The sequence below is a fragment of the Acomys russatus genome, chromosome 4, assembly GCF_903995435.1.
Source record: "Acomys russatus chromosome 4, mAcoRus1.1, whole genome shotgun sequence".
Classification (NCBI taxonomy): domain Eukaryota; kingdom Metazoa; phylum Chordata; class Mammalia; order Rodentia; family Muridae; genus Acomys; species Acomys russatus.
In genome coordinates, this window is record NC_067140.1 from 22,449,965 (window position 1) to 22,470,024 (window position 20,060).

Below are 20,060 nucleotides of genomic sequence, written 5' to 3' on the forward strand. Positions count from 1 at the left end.
TTGCTGTGATGAAACACCAGGACCAAAGCGAATTGGAGAGGAGAGGGTTTATTTGGCTTACACTTCCACCCACATCACAGTTCATCATCAAAGGAAGTCAGGGCAGGAGCCTGGAGGCAGGAGCTGATGCAGAGGCCATGGAGGCCGGCTGCTTACTGGCTTGCTCCTCAAGGCTTGCTCAGCCTGCTTTCTTACAGAACCCAGGACCACCAGCCCAGGGATGGCCCCACCTACAATGGGCAGAGCCCTCCCCCACAAATCACTAATTAAGAAAATGCTTTAGAGGCTTACTTACAGACCATTCTTTTTTTTTTTTTTTTTTTTTTTTTTTTTTAAGATTTATTTATTATTTATACAGTATTCTGCCCAAACGTGTGCCTGCCCACCACAAGAGGGCACCAGATCTCATGTGATTGCTGGGAATTGAACTCCAGACCTTCAAAAGAACAGATGGTGCTCTTAACCTCTGAGCCATCTCTCCAGCCCTTAAAGACCAATCTTAAGGAGACATTTTCTTTTCTTTTTAAAAAAAAAATTATTTTAATTAATTAATTTATTTATGTATGGTTTGTTTTTTGAGACAAGGTTTCTCTGTGTAGTCTTGGCTGTCCTGAACTCACTTTGTAGACCAAGCTGCCCTCAAACTCACAATGATCTGCCTGCCTCTTCCTCCCGAGTGCTTGGTGGGATTAAAGGAATGTAGCACCGTGGCTGGCTAAGGAGGCATTTTCTTTCTTTCTTTCTTTCTTTCTTTCTTTCTTTCTTTCTTTCTTTCTCTTTCTTTCTTTCTTTCTTTCCTTTCTTTTTTTATTTATTTATTTGTTTTGTTTTTTATTTCTTTTTTATTTTTTTTGAGACAGGGTTTCTCTGTGTAGCCTTGGCTATCCTAGTCTCGCTTTGTAGACCAGGTTGGCCTCGAACTCACAGCGATCCGCCTGCCTCTGCCTCCCGAGTGCTGGGATTAAAGGCGTACACCACCATGCCTGGCCAGGAGGCATTTCCTTAACTGAGGTTCCCTCCTCTCAGATGACTTTACTTTGTACTATCGTACAGCACTGCAAGGACCATGTCCCTAAAGGAAGGTGTGCTGTTGTTTGAGGGTTGTAGAAGTTGGTGTAAGGCCTCTTTGGCCACTGTCAGCTGCCCTCATTGAAAGTATACTGTGTTTGCTAGTTAATGGATTCTTTTTTATATATAATTTGTTTTATTTTATATTCATTGGTGTTTTGTCTACATGAAGTGTGTGAGGTGTCAGAAGACCTGGAATTGGAATTATAGACAGGCATGAACTGGGACTTGAATCTGGGTCCTCTGGAAGAGCAGTAGGTATTCTAAGCCCTGAGTCATCTCTCCAGCCCCAGTTAATAAATTCTTTAGACAGAGATCACAAAGGTTGGGGAGACAAAGGACTCTGGATCACCCCTGCCTTACACATACTGTGTCTGCAGTGGTCCTGGGAAAGTCATAGTAACAGTCCTCTTTAAAATACAAACTAGAGAAACCCAATACTTTGGACTCAACTCTCACACAGGACTCCAATGGGAACAAAGAAGACTACAAATTCCATGTAACCAAACTGAAACTTGCTATTGGATTTTTCAGGGGAAAAGAGCAGATAATCACCAAGTCTCCAATAGGCCAGTTTCAACTATTACATGGAAGTCCCTGAAACCAGGTAACTCAATGTTAGTTTTTATTCTTTTGTTCTGTGATCCTGTTCTTGCCTTAAATTTAAAAAAAAAAAAAAAAAAAAAAAGTTTGTTTTAGAGACAGAGCCTTGTTGTGTAGTTCTGACTGGCCTGGAACTCACAGAGATCTGCCTGCCTCTGCCTCTACTCCTGAGTGTGGGGATTGAAGGCATGCCATGGTTGCCCAACAAGAAAAGTAATTTTAGCCAGGTGTGGTGGCACACGCCTTTAATCCCAGCACTCGGGAGGCAGAGGCAGGTGGATTGAGGTCAGCCTGGACTACAAAGCAAGTCTAGGACAGCCAAGGCTACACAGAGAAACCTTGTCTCGAAAAACAAAACAAAACAAAACAAGAAAGAAAGAAGGAAAGAAAAGTAATTTTGTAGCAACCAATCACATTATTGTCTTCTATCTTTTTCTGCCTCTAAAACTACCTTCTCCAGGCTGGAGAGATGGCTCAGTGGTTTAGAGCACCACCTGCTCTTCCAAAGGACCAAGGTTTAATTCCCAGCAACCACATGGCAGCTCACAACTGTCTGTAACTCCAAGATCTGACACCCTAACACCAACACACATAAATTAAAATTAAATATTTTTCAAAAACTACCTTCCCCCATTGGTTTATTGGAACCCTCATTCTGGAGTCCAGTTATATGTTGTCAGTTTGAATGACACCTTTGACGTTCTATATGGAACGTGACATAAAAGCAAGTCTTTTGCTGGTGTCTCAGGCCAGCTTAATACAGACCAGTACACGTGGCTCAGTAGTTAAGAGTACTTGTTACTCTTAAAGGGGCCCTTGGTTTGGTTCGCAATACCGGCTTGGTGGCTCAACCGTCTGTAACTTCAGTTTCAGGGGATTCTATACCGTCTTCCGGCCTCTGTACGCATGTGGTGCATACACATAGATGCAGGCAAAACATCCATGCACAGAAATACACCTTAAACAGCCCTGGGAGTATGCATCACGTCTTGTGATGCCCCTGGCAAGCAGGCAGGCAGCCTCTTAGAGGACAGTGTTGGACATAAGTTGGTGAACTCACTTTTATTTTTATGCATATGGGTATTTTGCCTGCATACATGTCTGTGCACCAAGTGCGTGTAGTGCCCACAGAGACCAGAAGACAAAGCCAGTTCTCTTTGAACTGGAGTTGGTTTTTTTTGGAGCTGTGAGCTGTTCTGTAGGTGCTGGGAATCGTACCTGGGCCCTCTCCAAGAGGCCGCTGCTCTTTACCGTTGAGCCATCTTTTTAGCCCCGCGATCACATCTGTAGACGTTTAAACAATAAATATAATATACAAGTGAGAACAATTCCGTTTCTCAACTAGTTGCCTGGCAACTGCCTAGGCTACTTTTCCACCAACCCGCAAACTGCTGGCAGAAGGACTTCCTCTTGACCTCAGTAGGTCTTTTGCGCATGTGCGCCCGCCTTGCGACCGGAAAACGTCATCCCTTGACGGTTTCCGGGCAGTCCCGGAAGTGGCTTGTGGCGCGTGCGCGGTGCTTCTGTGGTAACGGGGCAGTGTCTACCGGCTTGAAGCAACTCGAACCTCTGGGGTCTACTGGCCGCGCCCTCTCCGCCCCGCGCCGGAGCAGGTTCGTGGCTTCGGGCCCCGCCGCATGCGCCACCCACAGGCGGCCGCGCTCCCTCAAGAAGCCTGGGCCCGCGTGGGGAAACTGAGCCGATCCGTGTGCCCTCCCCTCGGCCGGCCCTTTCCTCGTGTGCGCGCCGCCCAGGCCACGGAGGTGGGGAGAAGGTGAGGGAGGGAGACGCGGCGGGTGGCGGGTGTGCCCGTGGCGTGTGCAGACCGGAGGGCGCGGCGGACCCGGCGGGTGTGGGCGCACACTTGGGAGGTGGAGGGTCAGGAGTTCAAGACCAGCCTGAGCTAACAGAGTGGGTTCCCAGCCAGCCTGAGCTGCATGAGTCCCTGTTTCAAAAAGCCCAATAGAACACCCCTCAGAAATATTTGGGCTGGAGAGATGGCTCCGCGGTTGTTCCAGACAGAGGTCGGGCGGCCCGGACAGCCGCCTGTTCACTCCAGCTGCAGGAGATCTGACCCCCTCTTCTGGTCCGCGTGGACGCTGCACTCACCTGCACATACCCACACAAATGACGTCAACATAAAACAAACATTAAATTATACGGTAGTGGAGCTTAGGATGTCTAGCACTGTGCCTGAGGGTCATTATTTTCATAACTCCAGGAAGAAGGTATCAGTGTTTCCGGTTTCAGGGTGGGAAAGTCAAGAGTAATTCACGGTTGGAAGACACACAGCTGTGCAGAAGACCAGTCCCTCCTTTGCTGGCAAGTGCAAGCAGGAAACCTGCAAGTCAGGCAGGCTCTAGTCATCAACACTTGAGTTGTCTCACTAGTCGAGATGTGGATATGCTCCTGCCTCTGACTCATCGTGTCTATTTGAAGCCATCGGAACTCAGAGACGTCCCCATATTCCTTGCAATTTCCCCTTTCTGTGTTGTTTTGAAGAGGCGACCCCCATCAGCAAGTGGATCATTCAGGTGTTGGCCTCCCTGTGGAGAGGTGGCTGACTTGCTTACTAGTTTCAAGTATGGCTTCCTCGGAAACGGTGCAGGTTTTTTGGTTTTGATTTTTGTTTTGTTTTTTAACAAGTTTTCTTGTAGTCTAGGCTCTTCTCAGACTTTTGTACAGTCAGGGATGATCCGATCCTCCCGACACTACCTCCCAAACGCCGAGATTACATGAGCCGTCTCACCTGACCCACCCTAAACTACCTGCATTTTGTTGTTGTCATGTGTATGGGTGTGCGTGTTACGGTCGCGTGTGGTCAGAGTACAGCTGTGAGATGTCAGTTCTCGCCTGCTTTTATGTTGATTCTGGGGATCAAACTCAGTTTTCCAGGCTTGTACACGAAGTGTTGTTACTGCCTGAGTCATCTTGTTGACCACATCTGTATGAGTTGGTCTGGATCTCAGGAGTCCTGAAGAGAGTGCACTGTTCTCTCTGCACCACAGGAAAGTGAGGGAAGCGTGGTGAGAGATGTCAAGCGGGCCCGCTAGGAAAGCCCGGTGGTGATGATCCTTCATGGCTCCTGCTCTACACTGTCACCCTGGACCTTTTAGTGCTCAGCAGGCAAAAGCACTTTTTCTTTCTTTCATCCTTTTTTTGTTGTTGTTGTTGTTAGTTTGTTTGTATTTTAGAGGCAGGGTTTCTCTATGTAGCCCTGGCTGTCCTGAAACTCACTCTGTGGACCAGGCTGGCCTCAGACTCTGAGAGCTCCACCTGACTCTGCCTTCCAAGGGCTGGGGATAAAGTTGTGAGCCACAGTGCCCAGCGTGGATCACCTTTCTTAAAGCCTTCAGAAGAAATTGTGGGACTCCTGCCAGGACTGGCTGTTTTTTGGGCACAGGAGTCCCTCCTGCCTACTGCTGAGTGCCTAGTGTACCGTTCTGTCTCTGGAGAGTGGTAGCTCTTTTCTAACTGCTGACTGAGGTACTGTAACATGTCAGTGTTGGTGCTTAGTGCCAGCAAGGACATCCTTCCAATAGAGTAGAGGAAACTGGATATGGAGTGTGGGAGAGTCTCCCTTCATAGCTTCCAGAGGCTAAAAGAGGGGGGGTGAGTGGGGGGCCCAGTATAGCCCTGTTTGGCCTGGAACTCATTGTGTGAACTAGGCTGGCCTCACATCCAGAGATGGACCTGCCTCTGCTTGGTGTTGGGATTATACTATGCTAGACGGAAAGGCTCCTTTTGTAAGGTATTCTGTTTGCTGCATACTTAAATCTCTGCTGAAGAGCCAGGCCTGGCTTAGCACTGCACTGCTAGTCCCTGTGTGATGTACTTTGAACTACCTAAGAGGGGCCTGTCCTTAACATCTCCCACTTGGTGTTTTACAGCCAACATGAGTCTGTTCGGATCAACCTCTGGTTTTGGAACTGGTGGGACCAGCATGTTTGGTAGCACAACCACGGATAATCACAACCCAATGAAGGTATTACCCAGACCCTCACACGACAAGCAAAAAGACTCAGGCCAGGCGTCCTACACTGCTGACAGCTGGAGAGGCAGAGAGTGGGGAGAAGAGAAGTGGCGTAGGGGCTCTGGCTGGCTTAGGAGTCTCCTGGGGTGAAGCTGAGAAACTGGAGCATAAAACTCACCCTCTGCAGAACTAGTGTCCTGCCCTCACTGGTAGCACGCCACAACTGCCCAAGCCTCCTGAGAGCTGCAGCAGACATTGACCCAACCCTGAACCATCTTGATGGCCACATCTGCAAAACTTAGTGTGGATCTGGGAACAGTCCTGGAGAATGTGCACTGTCATCTGTTTGCACAGCAGAGTGAGGACTGGGCAGGGGTGGGCAACTTGGCCAAACACTTGGAGCAGATGGGGGCCACCTCATGCTGACGTTAGTGTTTTCACTGACCTGTTTATTATTCCTGTGTTTGGTCAAAGCAGGGAAAGGTCAGGTCCAGTTAGCTTTCAAGGTGAGGAGACAAGCTCCTCATCATGGTGGTGATTTCTGTGTTTTAACCCTGACCTTCCCTCCCCAGGATATCGAAGTAACATCTTCTCCTGATGATAGCATCGGTTGTCTCTCGTTCAGCCCACCAACCTTACCAGGAAACTTCCTTATTGCAGGATCATGGGCTAATGATGTAAGTCTCTCTCAGGCAACAGCCATGTGGGTAAGGCTAGCTTGCCCTTCAGCTCCATTCTGTCTGTGAGTGAATGAGGCTAAGGCTTATGCATGGCCCTTCCTGAGACACAGTGTAGACACTGCGCCCTTCCAAGTGGCAGCAGCACAGCCAGGTGCTGCCCAGAGGTTCCCTGCTCCTGACTCAGCTGAGCTGTTTATACTGCTTGTTAAGAACCTTTGTTAGAGGCACCCAGAAAACGTTCTTCAGGTGAATGTTGAACTTCTTAGATCTTAAATAACAGGTCAGACTCTTCACAGACTGTTAATTAGCCACTTTCCTCATCAAGCTAGTGAGTACACGGAGGGAAGTGTGGGAAGTGGGCATGAACGTCAGGGGGCTCCACTCAGCCCGGCAGCTCTAGACTGAGCTGCTACATTCATGATCAGAAAAAATGGACTCTTTTTCTCCCCCCTATCAAGTTAGCAAAAAAAAGCAACTTTGATGAGTCATAGCATGAGGGAGACCAGCCGGAACAGTGACAACAGCTCTTCAGAAGTCTTTCCATTTATCCCTGTGTCCTGTTGACTTTCCATCTATAGCCTGGGAGAGACACCTGATACTGCCCTTGACATCCCCAGAGTTAGACTGTGCTCATGTCCATGTTTCAGGACAATGGCTTCATGTGGATGGGTGTGAAACCGGGACACAGATCTTCACAGCTAACCTTGGTGCCCACAAGCCCAGGGCTACATCTCTCGAGGCAGAGCATTCACATGGGATGTGAGGTTCTGGGTTCCATTCCCAATTCCACAGAAAGCCCAAGCTTAAGGGCCATACTTAGCTACTACTGCCTGACATTGCTGTATGGGACCAGACTCAGCTACACAGACAGGCCTGGCTCCTGAAGTGTTTAGACAAAGATGCTAAACTGTCCTGCAACAGTGAGGCTACCCTAGGGAGTGGTGGGGAGGAAGGATGTGAAAATTGAACAAGCTCGTTTTTTCACTAATTTGCTGCTTCAGTGTTAGATGAAAACCAGGTTTGGTGGTACACACCTGTTATCCCAGCCCCTGGAAGGTGAAGCAGGAGGATCACAAGTTCAAGGTCATCCTCAGCTTCATAGTGAGTTCAAAGCCAGCCTGGGCTATGTGAGACCCTGTCTCAAAAAATAAAGCAAGTTAGAAGTACATTCAAAGATGGTCAGAGTGAGAGTGCACTTGAGGAAAGCTGCCACAGCAGAGATGAAAGGCATAGAGGCTGGCCATGTGTTCCAGACAGTTTTCCTGGTTTGTTTGTTTGTTTGTTTGTTTTTAAGATGTGTGTGCATCAAAGAAAGTCTGAATGCACACAGAACTTAACTAGTTCCCTGGTGGAATTAGGTGGGTATATTTTCTTGTGATGGTTACAAAATCTGAAAAATGCGTAACTTTAACAGGTAAATGATGCATGAAGCCAATTTCCTCTTCAGGCCTGAGTGGTTAATGAATGAGCAGCTTACTTGTAGTGTCAGGTGCAAGCAGTACTGTTCTTGTCTTTCTGTGGCTCCGCAGTAGAAAAGCAGCTGCTTGTATATCTTACTAGTTTTGCTTTTGAAGTTATATAATGGGATTGATGCAAGAATGTACATAAACTGTACTAGATGTGTGCACATCAGAGAGCAAGAACATATCTCACACCCCACACCCACACCCCGTTTTCATTCATCTCTCTTGTTTTTACAGGTTCGCTGCTGGGAAGTGCAAGACAGTGGGCAGACCATTCCAAAAGCCCAGCAGATGCACACTGGGCCAGTGCTTGACGTTTGTTGGAGTGATGTATGTCTTGTTTCCTTTGGTTTATTTTTTGAGACAGGGCCTATAAGTTATTTTCCTATTTCTATTGCAATGACAAAACACCACGACCAAGGCTACTTATTTTTAAAACAGTGTTTGTTGACTTTATGGTTTCAGAGGGTTTGGGTCCATGATCACAGAGCAGAGGCAGGGTTATAGGAACAGTTGAGAGCTCAAATCTTGATCTGCAAGTCGGAGGCAGAGGGAGACACTGGGAATGGCTCGTCTTGAAAGCTCAAGTGTAACAGCCATGGGGGCCATTCTCACTCAGACCACCACGGGCCTCACAGTGCAGCCCTGGCTGGTATAGAACTCACAGAATTCTGTAACCCTCGGCTTTCTGAGCTCCCAAGATCTCAGCAGAGATAGAATCTTCTGTAACAAAATGCCTAGGGCCAGAAGTGTCTTGGTTTCCAAAGCAGTTGAGTTGTGGTAGCACACAAAGTTTGGAGCCTGGGGTTTTGTTTTTTGGTTTTTGTTTGTTTGTTTGTTTGTTTGTTTCCAAGACAAGGTCTCTGTGTAGCCTTGGTTGTCCTGTACTCGCTTTGAAGACCAGGCTGGCCTCGAACTCACAGCATCCACCTGCCTCTGCTTCCCAAGTGCTGGGATTAAAGGCATGTGCCACCACACCCGTTGAGCCTGGGATTTTGGATTTAGGTTATTAACCCTGAAGCTTGAATGTCTGCAGAGGGGATTCTGTACTTCCAAAGTTCCTTTCCTTTTTCTCTCAGGGCTCAGGGGAGGGGAGGGCCTTTTCCTTTTCTGGGCCTGTGCATGCTAGATCAGAACTCTTAACAGGACAGGGGTGCCTATCCTGGCCTTCTAAGGCTTGTTTGTTTGTTTGTTTTCTCTTTGTAGGCTAGGATGACCTTGAATTCAGAGAGTCACCTGTCTGCCACCTTCACCACCTAGCTTGTCTTTTTTTTTTTTTTTTTTTTTTTTTTTAATTAATAGTGTGTGTTATAGTTTGAATGTAAAGTGACCTCCATGGGTTCTTAGGTATTTTGGTTAGTTTTGGTTTTTTGTTTGTTTGTTTGTTTGTATGGTTATCACTGTTTTGCCTGCGTTTATGTCTGTGTATTGTTTTCAAAGGGTGTGGAACCTTTCAGACCTGGGACTTATAATGAATGTGAGCTGTGGAGGCAGAGCTAAGTACCTATAGGTTGGATACCTGAGGATGCCTTGCCTGAGATGTGACAGGCAAGGATCCAGGTGAAAGAAGTCCTTCTAGAAGGTTCTGGGCAGTGCAGGGAGTCCCCTGTCAGCTCTGTATGTGCTTAGGCATAAATTACTTTTATCTTTTGTTTGTTTCTGTAATGTATTTGTGGGTGTGGTGTGTTATTTTGTGTAGTGGTGTTGGCATCGTCCTCTGCTCTCTTTCCTACCATGTGGGTCGTGAGATCAGACAGGCAGGCAGTGACCTTTACCCACTGAGCATTTCATCAGTTGACATGTGGTTTTTATTCTGTAGCTTTCACAGTCCTGTTTGTCTTTTGTTCGTTTGTTTGTTCCTTTGCTTGGTTCAGGGAGGTTTTGTTTGTTTGGTTTTTGTGGGGGTTTGGTTTTTGGAAACAGGGTTTCTCTATGGAGCCCTTGCTGTCCTGGACTTACTCTGGAGACTAGGCTGGCCTTGAACCACGAAAATACACCTGCCTCTGCCTCCTGAGTGCTGGGATTAAAGGCGTGCACCACCATGTCCCACCGTGGGGGCAGTTTGTTTTGCTTTTCAACACAAGGTTTTTCTTTGTAGCCTTAGCTGTACTGAAACTCCATCTGTAGACCAGGCTGACCTTGAACTTCAGATATCTGCCTCCCAAGTGCTAGGATAAAAAGCGTGCACTAGCACGGCCTCATGAGATCCTGTTTCTGTGTGAGCTCTGAGTAGCCAGCTGTACGTGTGTAATGTTTATGAGACTAGTTTGAAGTTTGCTGGGCTCTTAGGAAAACACAGTGCAGAGCAGACGCTTGAGCCGTCTTTGGGTGTTGTGGAGACTTATTTTTGCTCAGCCAGCAGACTGTCTCTGTTTTATTTTAGGATGGGAGCAAAGTGTTCACAGCATCGTGTGATAAGACAGCCAAGATGTGGGACCTGAACAGCAACCAGGCTATTCAGATAGCACAGGTAAGCAGCCTGCGGGTGGGCTGATGAGACAGCACTGAACAGTTTGGTTTAATGGACTGAAAAACTCTTTAAGTATGTGCATGGTTTGTTTTGGTTTTTCAGGACAGAGTTTCTCTGTGTAGCCTTGGCTGCCCTGGAACTCTCTTTGTAGACCAAGCTGGCCTCACACTCAGAGATCCGCCTGCTTCTGCCTCTCAAAGGCATGTGTCACCATGACCACATAGCCTGTTTTGTAAGCACCCTCTTTTGTGCTAGTATTTTGCAGAGCACTTTGCCACAAGTCTCCCATGTACATAGTGACAAGAGTAGTGGTGGTAACTTCTGTAAAAGATGAGTAAGTTGTCCGTGGCGTATTTGGCATTCTGGTACCTGTATGTGACTTGTCTCTGTCAATTACATGTGTTCACTTGTCACTCAGCAATTGTTGGTTGAGTCACTGCCATGTGCCAGGCAGTGTCTTCAGGATTAGGACACCCGTGTGTCCTATCACCTGTCTTAGTCCATGTTCTGTTGCTGTGGAGAGACACCGTGAGCGCGGCAACTCTTATAAAGGAAAACATTTACCTAGGGCTGGCTTAGGGTTTAAAGGGCCAGTCCATTATCATCATTGCAGGAAGCATGGCGGCACACAGGCAGGCATGGTGCTGGAGAGGGAGCTGAGAGTCTCCACCTGGGGCTGCAGGCAGCAGGAAGAGGGCCTGGCTTGAGCATTTGAAACCTCAAAGCCCATCCCTGCTAACTCACCACCTCCAACAAGGCCACACCTCCCAATTCTGCCACTCCTGCAAGCTTATGGGAGCCATTTTCATTCGGCCCAGCACCTCACCTGAGGAGCAGCAGGCTAGTTGTCAGCTTGAGGACCGCTAAGAGTAGTAGTGAAGGTACTGCCAGAAGCCACTGTAGTAGAAGGATGGGGAATGCTCCTGACCTGGTCTCCACAGGAGTACCAATACTGAAAGCCTCTCCTCAGCCTTCTGACTGACACATCCTAGCGAACAAGTCAGCAGCACTAGTATCAGTTCCTGTCAGCTATTTCCAGTGGTTCCCTGTAAGTAAAGGGTAAGCTTAGAAAGGAGCATGGCTTCAGTGCAAGCCCTGGGGGTCAAGGGAAAGCACTAAAAGTGCCCGTTGGTGTTTTTGTTGTTATTGAGTATAACAGCATTTGATTAAGTTAGTTCCTTTGAATTTCTAGAACTAGTTACTGCCCTAGTTATTCAAGTGTCTTCCTGGTTTTTGTCTTATTGAAAGCATGATGCTCCTGTTAAGACCATACATTGGATCAAAGCCCCAAACTACAGCTGCGTGATGACTGGGAGCTGGGATAAGACTCTGAAGGTACGTGGTGTAGTTGAGGGCTTGTGCACGCTTCAAGACGGTATCGGCCCCTACAGACCTCAGCTCTCAGCTCTCAGCAGTCTCTTACTGCTGCTCCTTTTTGCTTTCAGTTTTGGGATACCCGGTCGTCAAATCCTATGATGGTCTTGCAACTCCCTGAGCGCTGTTACTGTGCAGATGTGGTAAGGAGTCTCACTTCCTTTTCAAAAGCTGAGTAAGGGCAGCTTCATGGCATCCTGCAACTTGTAGGTGATCTAAACCCTTCAACTTGAAGACACTCAGCCCCTGTGTGACTTTGGGGCTGCATTTGCCCTAGAAATGCTGTGTTTGGGGCATTTTCTCTTTTGCTTTCTTTGGGGCTGGAGATGAAAACCCTGGACTTTTGGTCACTTGTTTGAGCATGTGCCACCTGTCCTTTGTGGGGAGACAGCATGTGTGATGGTAGAGGAATGCAGACAGACGAGATCTGGTGTGTGGCTCTGATCTCTGGGACTACTTGAGTAGAAGGGATACTGAAGTGCTTTCTCCGTGCCTTTACTTAGCTCTTACGGCTTTGTAGTAACTGCCCCATAAGGAGATTCATCCTTGGGAAAGTGCATGGTGGGGGCTGACGCTCACAACCTGTGTTTATAGAAATATACTGAGAGAGCATAGTTGCCGGTGCCTGTAATCCCAGATCAGAGGCAGGACAGTCTGCGTTCTAGGTCAGCCTGGTGTACAGTGTGAGTTCCAAGCTAGCAGAGCTCACAGTAAGACCCTGCCTCAACAAAGGAAATAAAGAAGAAGTACCTGGTACTCAAAGACAGGACAAAATCGCACTCAAGTACTATGGGCTACTATCATATGAAGGTGTGGAGATGACCATGCACTCTCATTGGTGACTCATTGTGCTTTTTAAGTATCCAAAGTTTATAGTTTAAAACTCTAAAGGACATAGTAACAAAGGCCTGGAATCCTATATCGTTCTCAGAATGCACCAATAAGAGGATCAGGGCAAGAGACCAACCAGCCTAGGCTGTGTTGCAAAAATCAAAAACAAACCACCCACCCAGAGTAAAACATCTTAAATAGATGTGAGTGTTCTGCTTACAGGTGTGGTTTCTCTAGGTTTTCACAAACACATTGATACCACTGAATTATTTTTTGTTTTTCTAGACAGGGTTTTCTGTGGAGCCTGGCTGTCCTGGATCTTGCTCTGCAGAGACCAAGCTGGTTTCAGACTTTTTATCTACCTTAGTGGGTTTCTTGTGCCTCTACCTCCCTTCCAACCCTGCAACACTAGGTAGGAGAGAAAGAAGGATAGAAGGGACAGGAAATGTAGACCCCTTTAGACTTAGCTCCTTGGGGCAAGTCCCATCTTTGTAGTCAGTATATCCAGCAGTTCAGCTAAGCAGCAAACAGCAAGTGCAGCAGCAGGATGAACCAGCAGCTGCCTTCTTCCTCCTCAGACTCCTTTTCTCTCAGTGCTCTGGAATTTATACCCTCTCAGAGTCTTCAGAATTAAATTATCTGCAGCTGCACCACTCTCTGAGCTGCACAAAGCACTTAGTTAATAGCTGTGGACAAACTAAGGCAACCCCATAGCCCACACTTGGGATTAAAACGAAAACCTATTTACATAAATAACTGAGTTTTTAAAGAAACCAAAACTTCCATTGCAGAGATCCGCCTGCCTCTGCCTCCCAGGTACTGGGATTAATGGTGTGAGCCACGACCACCACTACTGAATTGCTAAACTTTTAAACATTAGAATTTTCTGACTATAGTGTTGACTGAACACTTTGGTGTAAAAGCCCTATCTTTACATCAAATGTGTATCTTCTGTTCCCTAGATATACCCGATGGCCGTGGTGGCCACAGCAGAGAGAGGCCTGATTGTCTATCAATTAGAGAATCAGCCCTCTGAATTCAGGAGGATAGAGTCTCCACTGAAACACCAGGTGGGTACCAGACATTGAGAGCATACAGTGTGCTGGGGGCAGGTGTGCAGCACCTGTTCTGAAAAGCTTGTTGCTATGTTCAGTGGAGGAGAGTTTAAGAAAGCAAACAGTTTCACATACATGGTCACCATCGTGGTTGAGCCAGACTTGCCCTGTGGCTTAGTGCTGCTGAGTGTACCCAGCCCATCTGGGTGGACATGGTCTGTCCTCCAGCTCAGGCCTACCTGGCTTCTGTTTCCTTGATCTAGGTCTCCTTCCAGCTACATCCTAGCAAATGGGATCAGTTCCTGTCAGAACAGAGGAGGACAGGGTTCACAGGAAGGAGCACCAGCAGTGGGAAGTACACAGGGAACAGAGACTAGTGAAGTGCTAACCTGTTACCTTTTAAAGGGTATAAAGAACTTGTAACAAAACTAATGAGCCAATTAAAAATTTCTCCAAAGGTAATAATGACCTGACCAACAAGTGTGAGGGCAGTCGGTGTTTTAGTTATTTCAGGAGAGTCCATAGGCAGCACTTGCCACGTAGGGACCACTGTTGTCAGAAAGTCAGAACATAGGGCTTTAAGGAATGGTGCTGTGGTGGAGAGCACTTTGCTGCACAATAACAAAGGCCTGAATTCAGATCCCAGCACTCAGGTGACAAGATGGGCCTGGTCCAGTGTACGCTTGTGCTGCGGGAGCTTGCGTATCCCTGGGTGACTGCCTTAAAATACACAGGACGTGACAGGAGCAATTGACACCTTCCTCTGGTTCCTGTGCACTTGCTCACATGCCTGCACACATACACCATACTATTCTCGTGTGTGTGCACACACAGGAAATACAAATAGTTAAAATAAGAAAGATAGCAAGTGTTGGCTAAAGTGTGGTGAAAGAAATACTCATTTTAATACGTAGTAGGCTCATGATAGCCAAGTGAGTGACTGTTACCCCTAAAATGAAGTAAGCTTGTCATTGCACCATGCATGAACTTGGGGGCTTGTATACTAACCGCAGTGAGCCAGGACAGATCCTAGCCAGATCCCCTTTTATGTGATAGCCAAAATATTGGCTTTGCTATGTGTAGCTTGTCCAGGGCTCCCTGTAAGAAGGCTGGCTGTTAACGCTGTTTCCTGGCCAGGGAAACAGAACAGACACTAGGTGCCTGCTGATCAAAGTGAGGCCTTGCTCTAAGAACAGCCCTGGGGCCTTGGGCTGGGAGGGCTGTGTTGAACAGGGGCTGCTGCATTTGTAACAGATGGCCTCTGGGGTCCTGAAGCTGTGGAAGGTTAGAGAGTAGCATTTGCTGGGGAGACAAAAATGCTTTCGTATTTGAGTCATGGTTGAAGTTCTTCTAAAGCCTAAAAATAAGGTAACATTTATGTTCGTACTAACTAGTCTTTACTTCATGCTGATAATCATTCCTCCCCTTTTATTTGAACTGTAGCATCGATGTGTGGCTATTTTTAAAGACAAACAGAACAAGCCGACTGGTTTTGCTCTGGGGAGTATTGAGGGGAGAGTTGCCATTCACTACATCAACCCTCCAAATCCGTAAGTGACACCCACCACCTGGGATGCTCTTTCCAACTGGTTTTGAAAGGAAGCTCAGACATTCTTTGCTTTTCAGGGCCAAAGATAACTTCACCTTCAAATGCCACAGATCCAACGGCACCAACACTTCAGCTCCTCAAGACATCTATGCGGTACGTTGCAACAGCACTCCATCTTGACAAGAAACCCTCCCCAGAACCAGACTTGGAGTTGGCATTCCAAGTGCACCGGGCCCAGGGGTCATGGGGAGCCTGCGTTTGTGTTGGTGTTTGCAGACTTCAAGGTTCTTTACAAACCTGTTGACTGTTCTTGATGTGCTTGGATGTGAGCTTGCAACTTGTCTCATAGTGATGGTCAAGAAACTAGTCTACTAAAAGAAATGCCACACTTTTCCCTAAGGTTGCTGCTTGTGTGGCTGGTGGTGCAAACATGACTTCCTGTTTGGGGAGCTCCTGGAGCAGGTTTAGTTCTGAGCTGCCAGTTGCTTCAAACATCATGGCTAGGGAGTGAAAAGTTCCCATGCATTTGGTTTGTTGACTTTAGCAGAGCTCCACTGGCAGAAAGCTGCTTCTGTTTCTTACTGTGTATCCCCCCTTTGCAGGTAAATGGAATTGCTTTCCATCCTGTGCATGGTACCCTTGCCACTGTGGGGTCTGATGGTAGGTTCAGCTTCTGGGACAAAGATGCCAGGACAAAACTAAAGACCTCGGAGCAGTTAGACCAGCCCATAGCGGCCTGCTGCTTCAACCACAACGGGAACATCTTCGCCTACGCATCCAGCTATGACTGGTCTAAGGTGAGGACTCCCAACCAGCTCTACTCCTCCCTCTCAGGACACCTCCCTGTGAGGGACTAGCTGACTCGGTGTGGGGTTTAGTGTCATCTTGAGTCAGCCTTGCACAAGGGGATGCTATGTCAGAAAGAGCCATCATGAGCTCCTCTCTGTTCTTGAACACAAAACAAGCATGCTGGGAGAAGAAGGAGTAGACTGGGCTGGGCCGCTAAGGTGTTGCCCCAGTGGCATCAGTTGATTTGGGCAGGAAGAGGCGCTACTGGGGTTCTAGCCAAATCTTGAGGCATTACAGGCAGTGGAGTGTGGATTTGGGGCCATAACTCAGACCTCCTTGTGGAGTCTCTTTAAGGAGAGGCCTCTAAGTCATTTCTTGTGGTTTTCATTCCTCTTCCCTTTGCTGTACACTGGATTGTCCCACCCAGCCTTGCTCCTCATTGACTCCCCATCTGTCTCAACTGCTGCTGCTTTCCTCCTACTCCACTTAAGTTCCTACTCCATTTTTCTACACTGTTTTCTCCCTGCCATTGCCTGAGAATGCCTACATGCCAGCCTTGGAGAGCCTGCTCAGCACCTTCAAGGCCTCACCTTCCGATGTGCACACTCATGCTTCTGTAGCTGGAGTCCTGAGATTCACTCAGTCTCCACCCTGTCCCTGTCTGGTCTGCAAGCCTCCTTTCTGTTTCATTGCAGCTTTAGTTCTACTTCCTAGGGCTGCTGTAAGCATCCTTGGGAGGCTGTTTCTGCCAGCTAGGGTGTCCTCGGAGTTCTTCAGATGTTGTATTCCTGAGGTACCAGTCCTCGTGCACAGCTGCTGCCTCCTGGCTCCTCAGCTCATTTCAATGTGTTCCCAGCCTTAGCCAGGGTAGCACCCTCATGGCAGCTAATAACTGTAGCTCCAGTTCCAGGGGATCTGATTCCCTCTTCTCACCACCCCAGACATGTCGTACACATACATACACTCAGATATGCATGGACACGCATGTAAACCGAGCTTTAAATTAAAAAACCAAACAAACCAACCCGCATCACACTGTAGTGATGGCTAACACTACCGTCACAGCACTCAGGAGGCTGACTGGGGCAGGACAGTCACAAAGCCTGAGCTGTGTGTACAGCTAGTACTTGTTCAGCATTGTGGCATGGCCCTTGGCTCAGTCCCCAGTACCACCAAAGAAAAGGAATGTTGTTAAATAAGAAAAGGCCTGCATCCTAACGGGAGCCAGAGAGCACTTAACAGCAGCACACTGAGAAAGCTTATTCTCTGAGTACTACTGAGAGATTAAAGTCACAGCTTAGCATACCTTTAATCCTAGCACTGGGAAAGCAGACGCAGGTGAACTCTGTTGAGTTTGAGACCGCCCTGGTCTACATAATGAGACCCTGTCTCAAAAAACCAAAAATTAAAAAAAAAGAAAAGAAAAAAGAAATTGTAATTTGTGGAAGTGTGTGGGATCACAGCCAGGGTTGTGTAAACATGTTAAAAACAGGCTCAGGGATCCTCTGCTCTGAGCTAGCGGTTGTGGCTCCAATGTGCAGCCATAGTTGCATATAGAGCACACAGCCTGAACATTCAGAAAAGCTACACTTCCCATGTTGTGATGATAAGTTACCACTAAAACACTAGAGCTTAATTAATGTGCCTGCTGGGGTAAGAATAAAGATAGCAAGAATATGCTGCAGCTGTGTCACCTCTCTCCATCGCCTGTGATGAGCCGCCTGGCCCACACTTTCCTAAGGCTCACCTCACCTGTGTGGCTGTGGTGCTGCATTTCCTCTTCACACTGGGGTCTGTTCAGAGGGCTGGTGCAGCCTTCACAACATCTGCAGGCTGGCTGTGTCCTTTTGATACAGAGCTCCTCTCAGCCTCCACCCACTGACGCACCTAGACTTGCGCTCTCCTGGGAACTGTGCCTTCCTGTAAAGCATGGGAGAGCTCTTCTGGGAACCTCTGGCCAGGGCTAAGGCGAAGCCTGAGACCCCAAGCAGCTGCCTTGCAGTGAGGTCACAGAGTAAAAGGGCTAGTGCCCAGAAGACAGTAGGAAAGACCACCCCAGCAGAACACCACTGGCAGCCAGGCCCCTGGCTCTCCTCTCTGATGGTAAAGGCCATGTATAACACATGACTGTTAAGTTCCCTCCGTCCTCTGCCTTCCCTGAGGTGCTTCAGGCTCTCAGAACAGGGCTTGGTGTGTGTTGCTATTGCCATTAACACTAAGGTCATTGGTTTTGTTTTTTATTTTTCTTCCTTTAGGGACACGAGTTTTATAATCCCCAAAAGAAAAATTACATTTTCCTGCGTAATGCAGCTGAAGAGTTAAAGCCCAGGAATAAGAAGTAGTGGCCTGAAGCTGGGGGCTGTTGGAATTTCATCTCCACTCCACCTCATCTCTGCCCAGCCTTGGGCTCCAGCTCTGGGTGGCCCACAGCCCTGGATATGGGTCTCCCTTCCTGGAGGGACTGATGTTCTTGCTCAGCGGTCAGCCCAGCATCCTGGCCACTTGCCTTCTCTCCATTCCACTCCCTGCTGCAGTTTTCCTGTGATTAAGGGAACTGAGGTTCTAACTGAAGTGAGACTTGTGAGGGCATTGTGTTGTCCTGCGGTATTTGACAGTGTTGGGTGGGAACTGTTGATGGGTCCTGTGTTGTTTTATAATAAAATATTTTGAAGATGGCCTGTCCCTTCACCTTCCCCAACTCTCAGGAAGTAGTCATTCCCTCTGGTATCGGTGCTGGGTTCCAAGCTTATGTCAGCATTTTGGTCAGCCCCTGAAAAGCCCCTGCCTTGTTGTTGAGGAAGGTACTGCTGGGATGTCCCGAGAGAGAGGTCGCCTTTCCCAGCATTAGGGTCTTCCACAGCTTTCATTTATCCCACAGAAATGGGAGACAGTGGATCCTGGGTGACTGATCCTAAGGGCCTGGGGTGCTCTTAAGAGTCCAGCAGGCAATTCAGGTGAGACTCTGTCTCAAAGTGCATGTCAGGGAAGGCTGGGGATGGGCTGAGTTGTACAGTGCTAACCCGGCACGTGAGCCCTGGGTTTCTCACCCAATTTGGGCAGTGGCCTATAGAGGTGTTGGACATGGAGGGTGATGGATCCTGCTCCTTGATGGAGAACCTTCCCATGGTGGCTTGGTAGTGGTAATGTGGCCCCTGGAGAGCCAGGAGCTCTAGAGAGGGGTGGGCAGAGACAAGCAGGGTGGCTGCTGCTGGACCCCCATGACTCTGGCAAGAGGGACATGATTCCACTCATGGGACTGAAAGGCCAAGTGTCTTGGTTTCGTTTCCTGTTGCTGTGATGAACTACTCTGGCAAAAGCAACTTCAGGAGAAAAAAAGGTTATTTTAGCTCACAGTTCCAAGTTACTGTCGTCATAGCAGGGACTGAGGAAGTCAGCAGCAGCAGCAGCCTGAAGGAGTTAGTCATATCACGCCATGTCCACAATCTGAGAAACCAATGGATGTATGTATGTCTGTGCTCAGTGTGCTTCTCTCACAGAGATCAAAAGCCCCTACTTAGGGAATGGTGCCGCCCGCCCCCAGTAGGCAGGTCTCCTCACACCATCTAACATTCAGGATAGTCCCCACAAACTAGACTTAGTCCCTCGCTGACACTCCCTTTCCAGGTGAGTCTAGATTGTGTCAAACTGACAAAGCTAGTCATCACATTTAGGGACCACACTTAGCCAGCTATACCCTCAAACAACTAGCCTTTTGATTCCATTAAGTTTCAGCACACTGAAGATCCAACGGGTGACCCAAAAGTGCTGATGAGAGAACGGCACTCTCTCCTACACACACACACACACACACTATCCACCACTAAAGGGGCCTGGATATGGCCAACCAAGAGGAACCTGGGTAAACCCAGAAGCCCACTAGGGTCCAGGGCTCGTAAGTCGGAGCGAAGCGGATCAGAAAGCAACAGAGCCTATGAGATGCCATGAAACCAGAAGAGAATGTTGGTCTGGAGCCTGTGAGAAGCATGGGGGTGGCACTCTTGGTCAAGGAGCAAGGGCTCTGTGGAGGTGCCCCAGCCCTTCTCACAGAGGCTCAGCCTCCATGATGGTGAGAGGATAAAGCGGAAATCCTTTAAGCCCCTGCGTGCGTGCCAGTTGCTAACAGCAGCCATGGGAGATGTATGCAGGAGCTGCTTGTGCTCAGATGTAGGGGCCCGATGAGAGAAGGGCCTTGTCTTCCCTAGCCA

General features: G+C 48.1%; 1 protein-coding gene across 4 annotated transcripts; it reads left to right on the plus strand.

Annotated features, from left to right (window-relative positions):
* The first annotated feature begins 3,153 nt into the window (after positions 1-3,153).
* Rae1 (ribonucleic acid export 1) lies at positions 3,154-18,557 on the plus strand. 4 transcript variants are annotated; one of them, XM_051143893.1, is made up of 12 exons: positions 3,154-3,284; positions 5,562-5,656; positions 6,217-6,321; positions 8,025-8,117; positions 10,171-10,257; positions 11,506-11,592; positions 11,703-11,774; positions 13,425-13,532; positions 14,961-15,067; positions 15,144-15,219; positions 15,669-15,863; positions 18,111-18,557. In XM_051143893.1, exons 2-12 carry the CDS (start codon positions 5,567-5,569, stop codon positions 18,195-18,197), a joined length of 1,107 nt encoding a protein of 368 aa, XP_050999850.1. In that variant the 5' UTR covers positions 3,154-3,284; positions 5,562-5,566; the 3' UTR covers positions 18,198-18,557. The 4 variants fall into 4 exon arrangements, with proteins under 4 accessions (XP_050999850.1, XP_050999848.1, XP_050999851.1 ...); XM_051143891.1 differs by lacking the exon at positions 3,154-3,284 and adding an exon at positions 3,291-3,445; XM_051143894.1 differs by lacking the exon at positions 3,154-3,284 and adding an exon at positions 3,294-3,434.
* Positions 18,558-20,060: the final 1,503 nt, after the last annotated feature.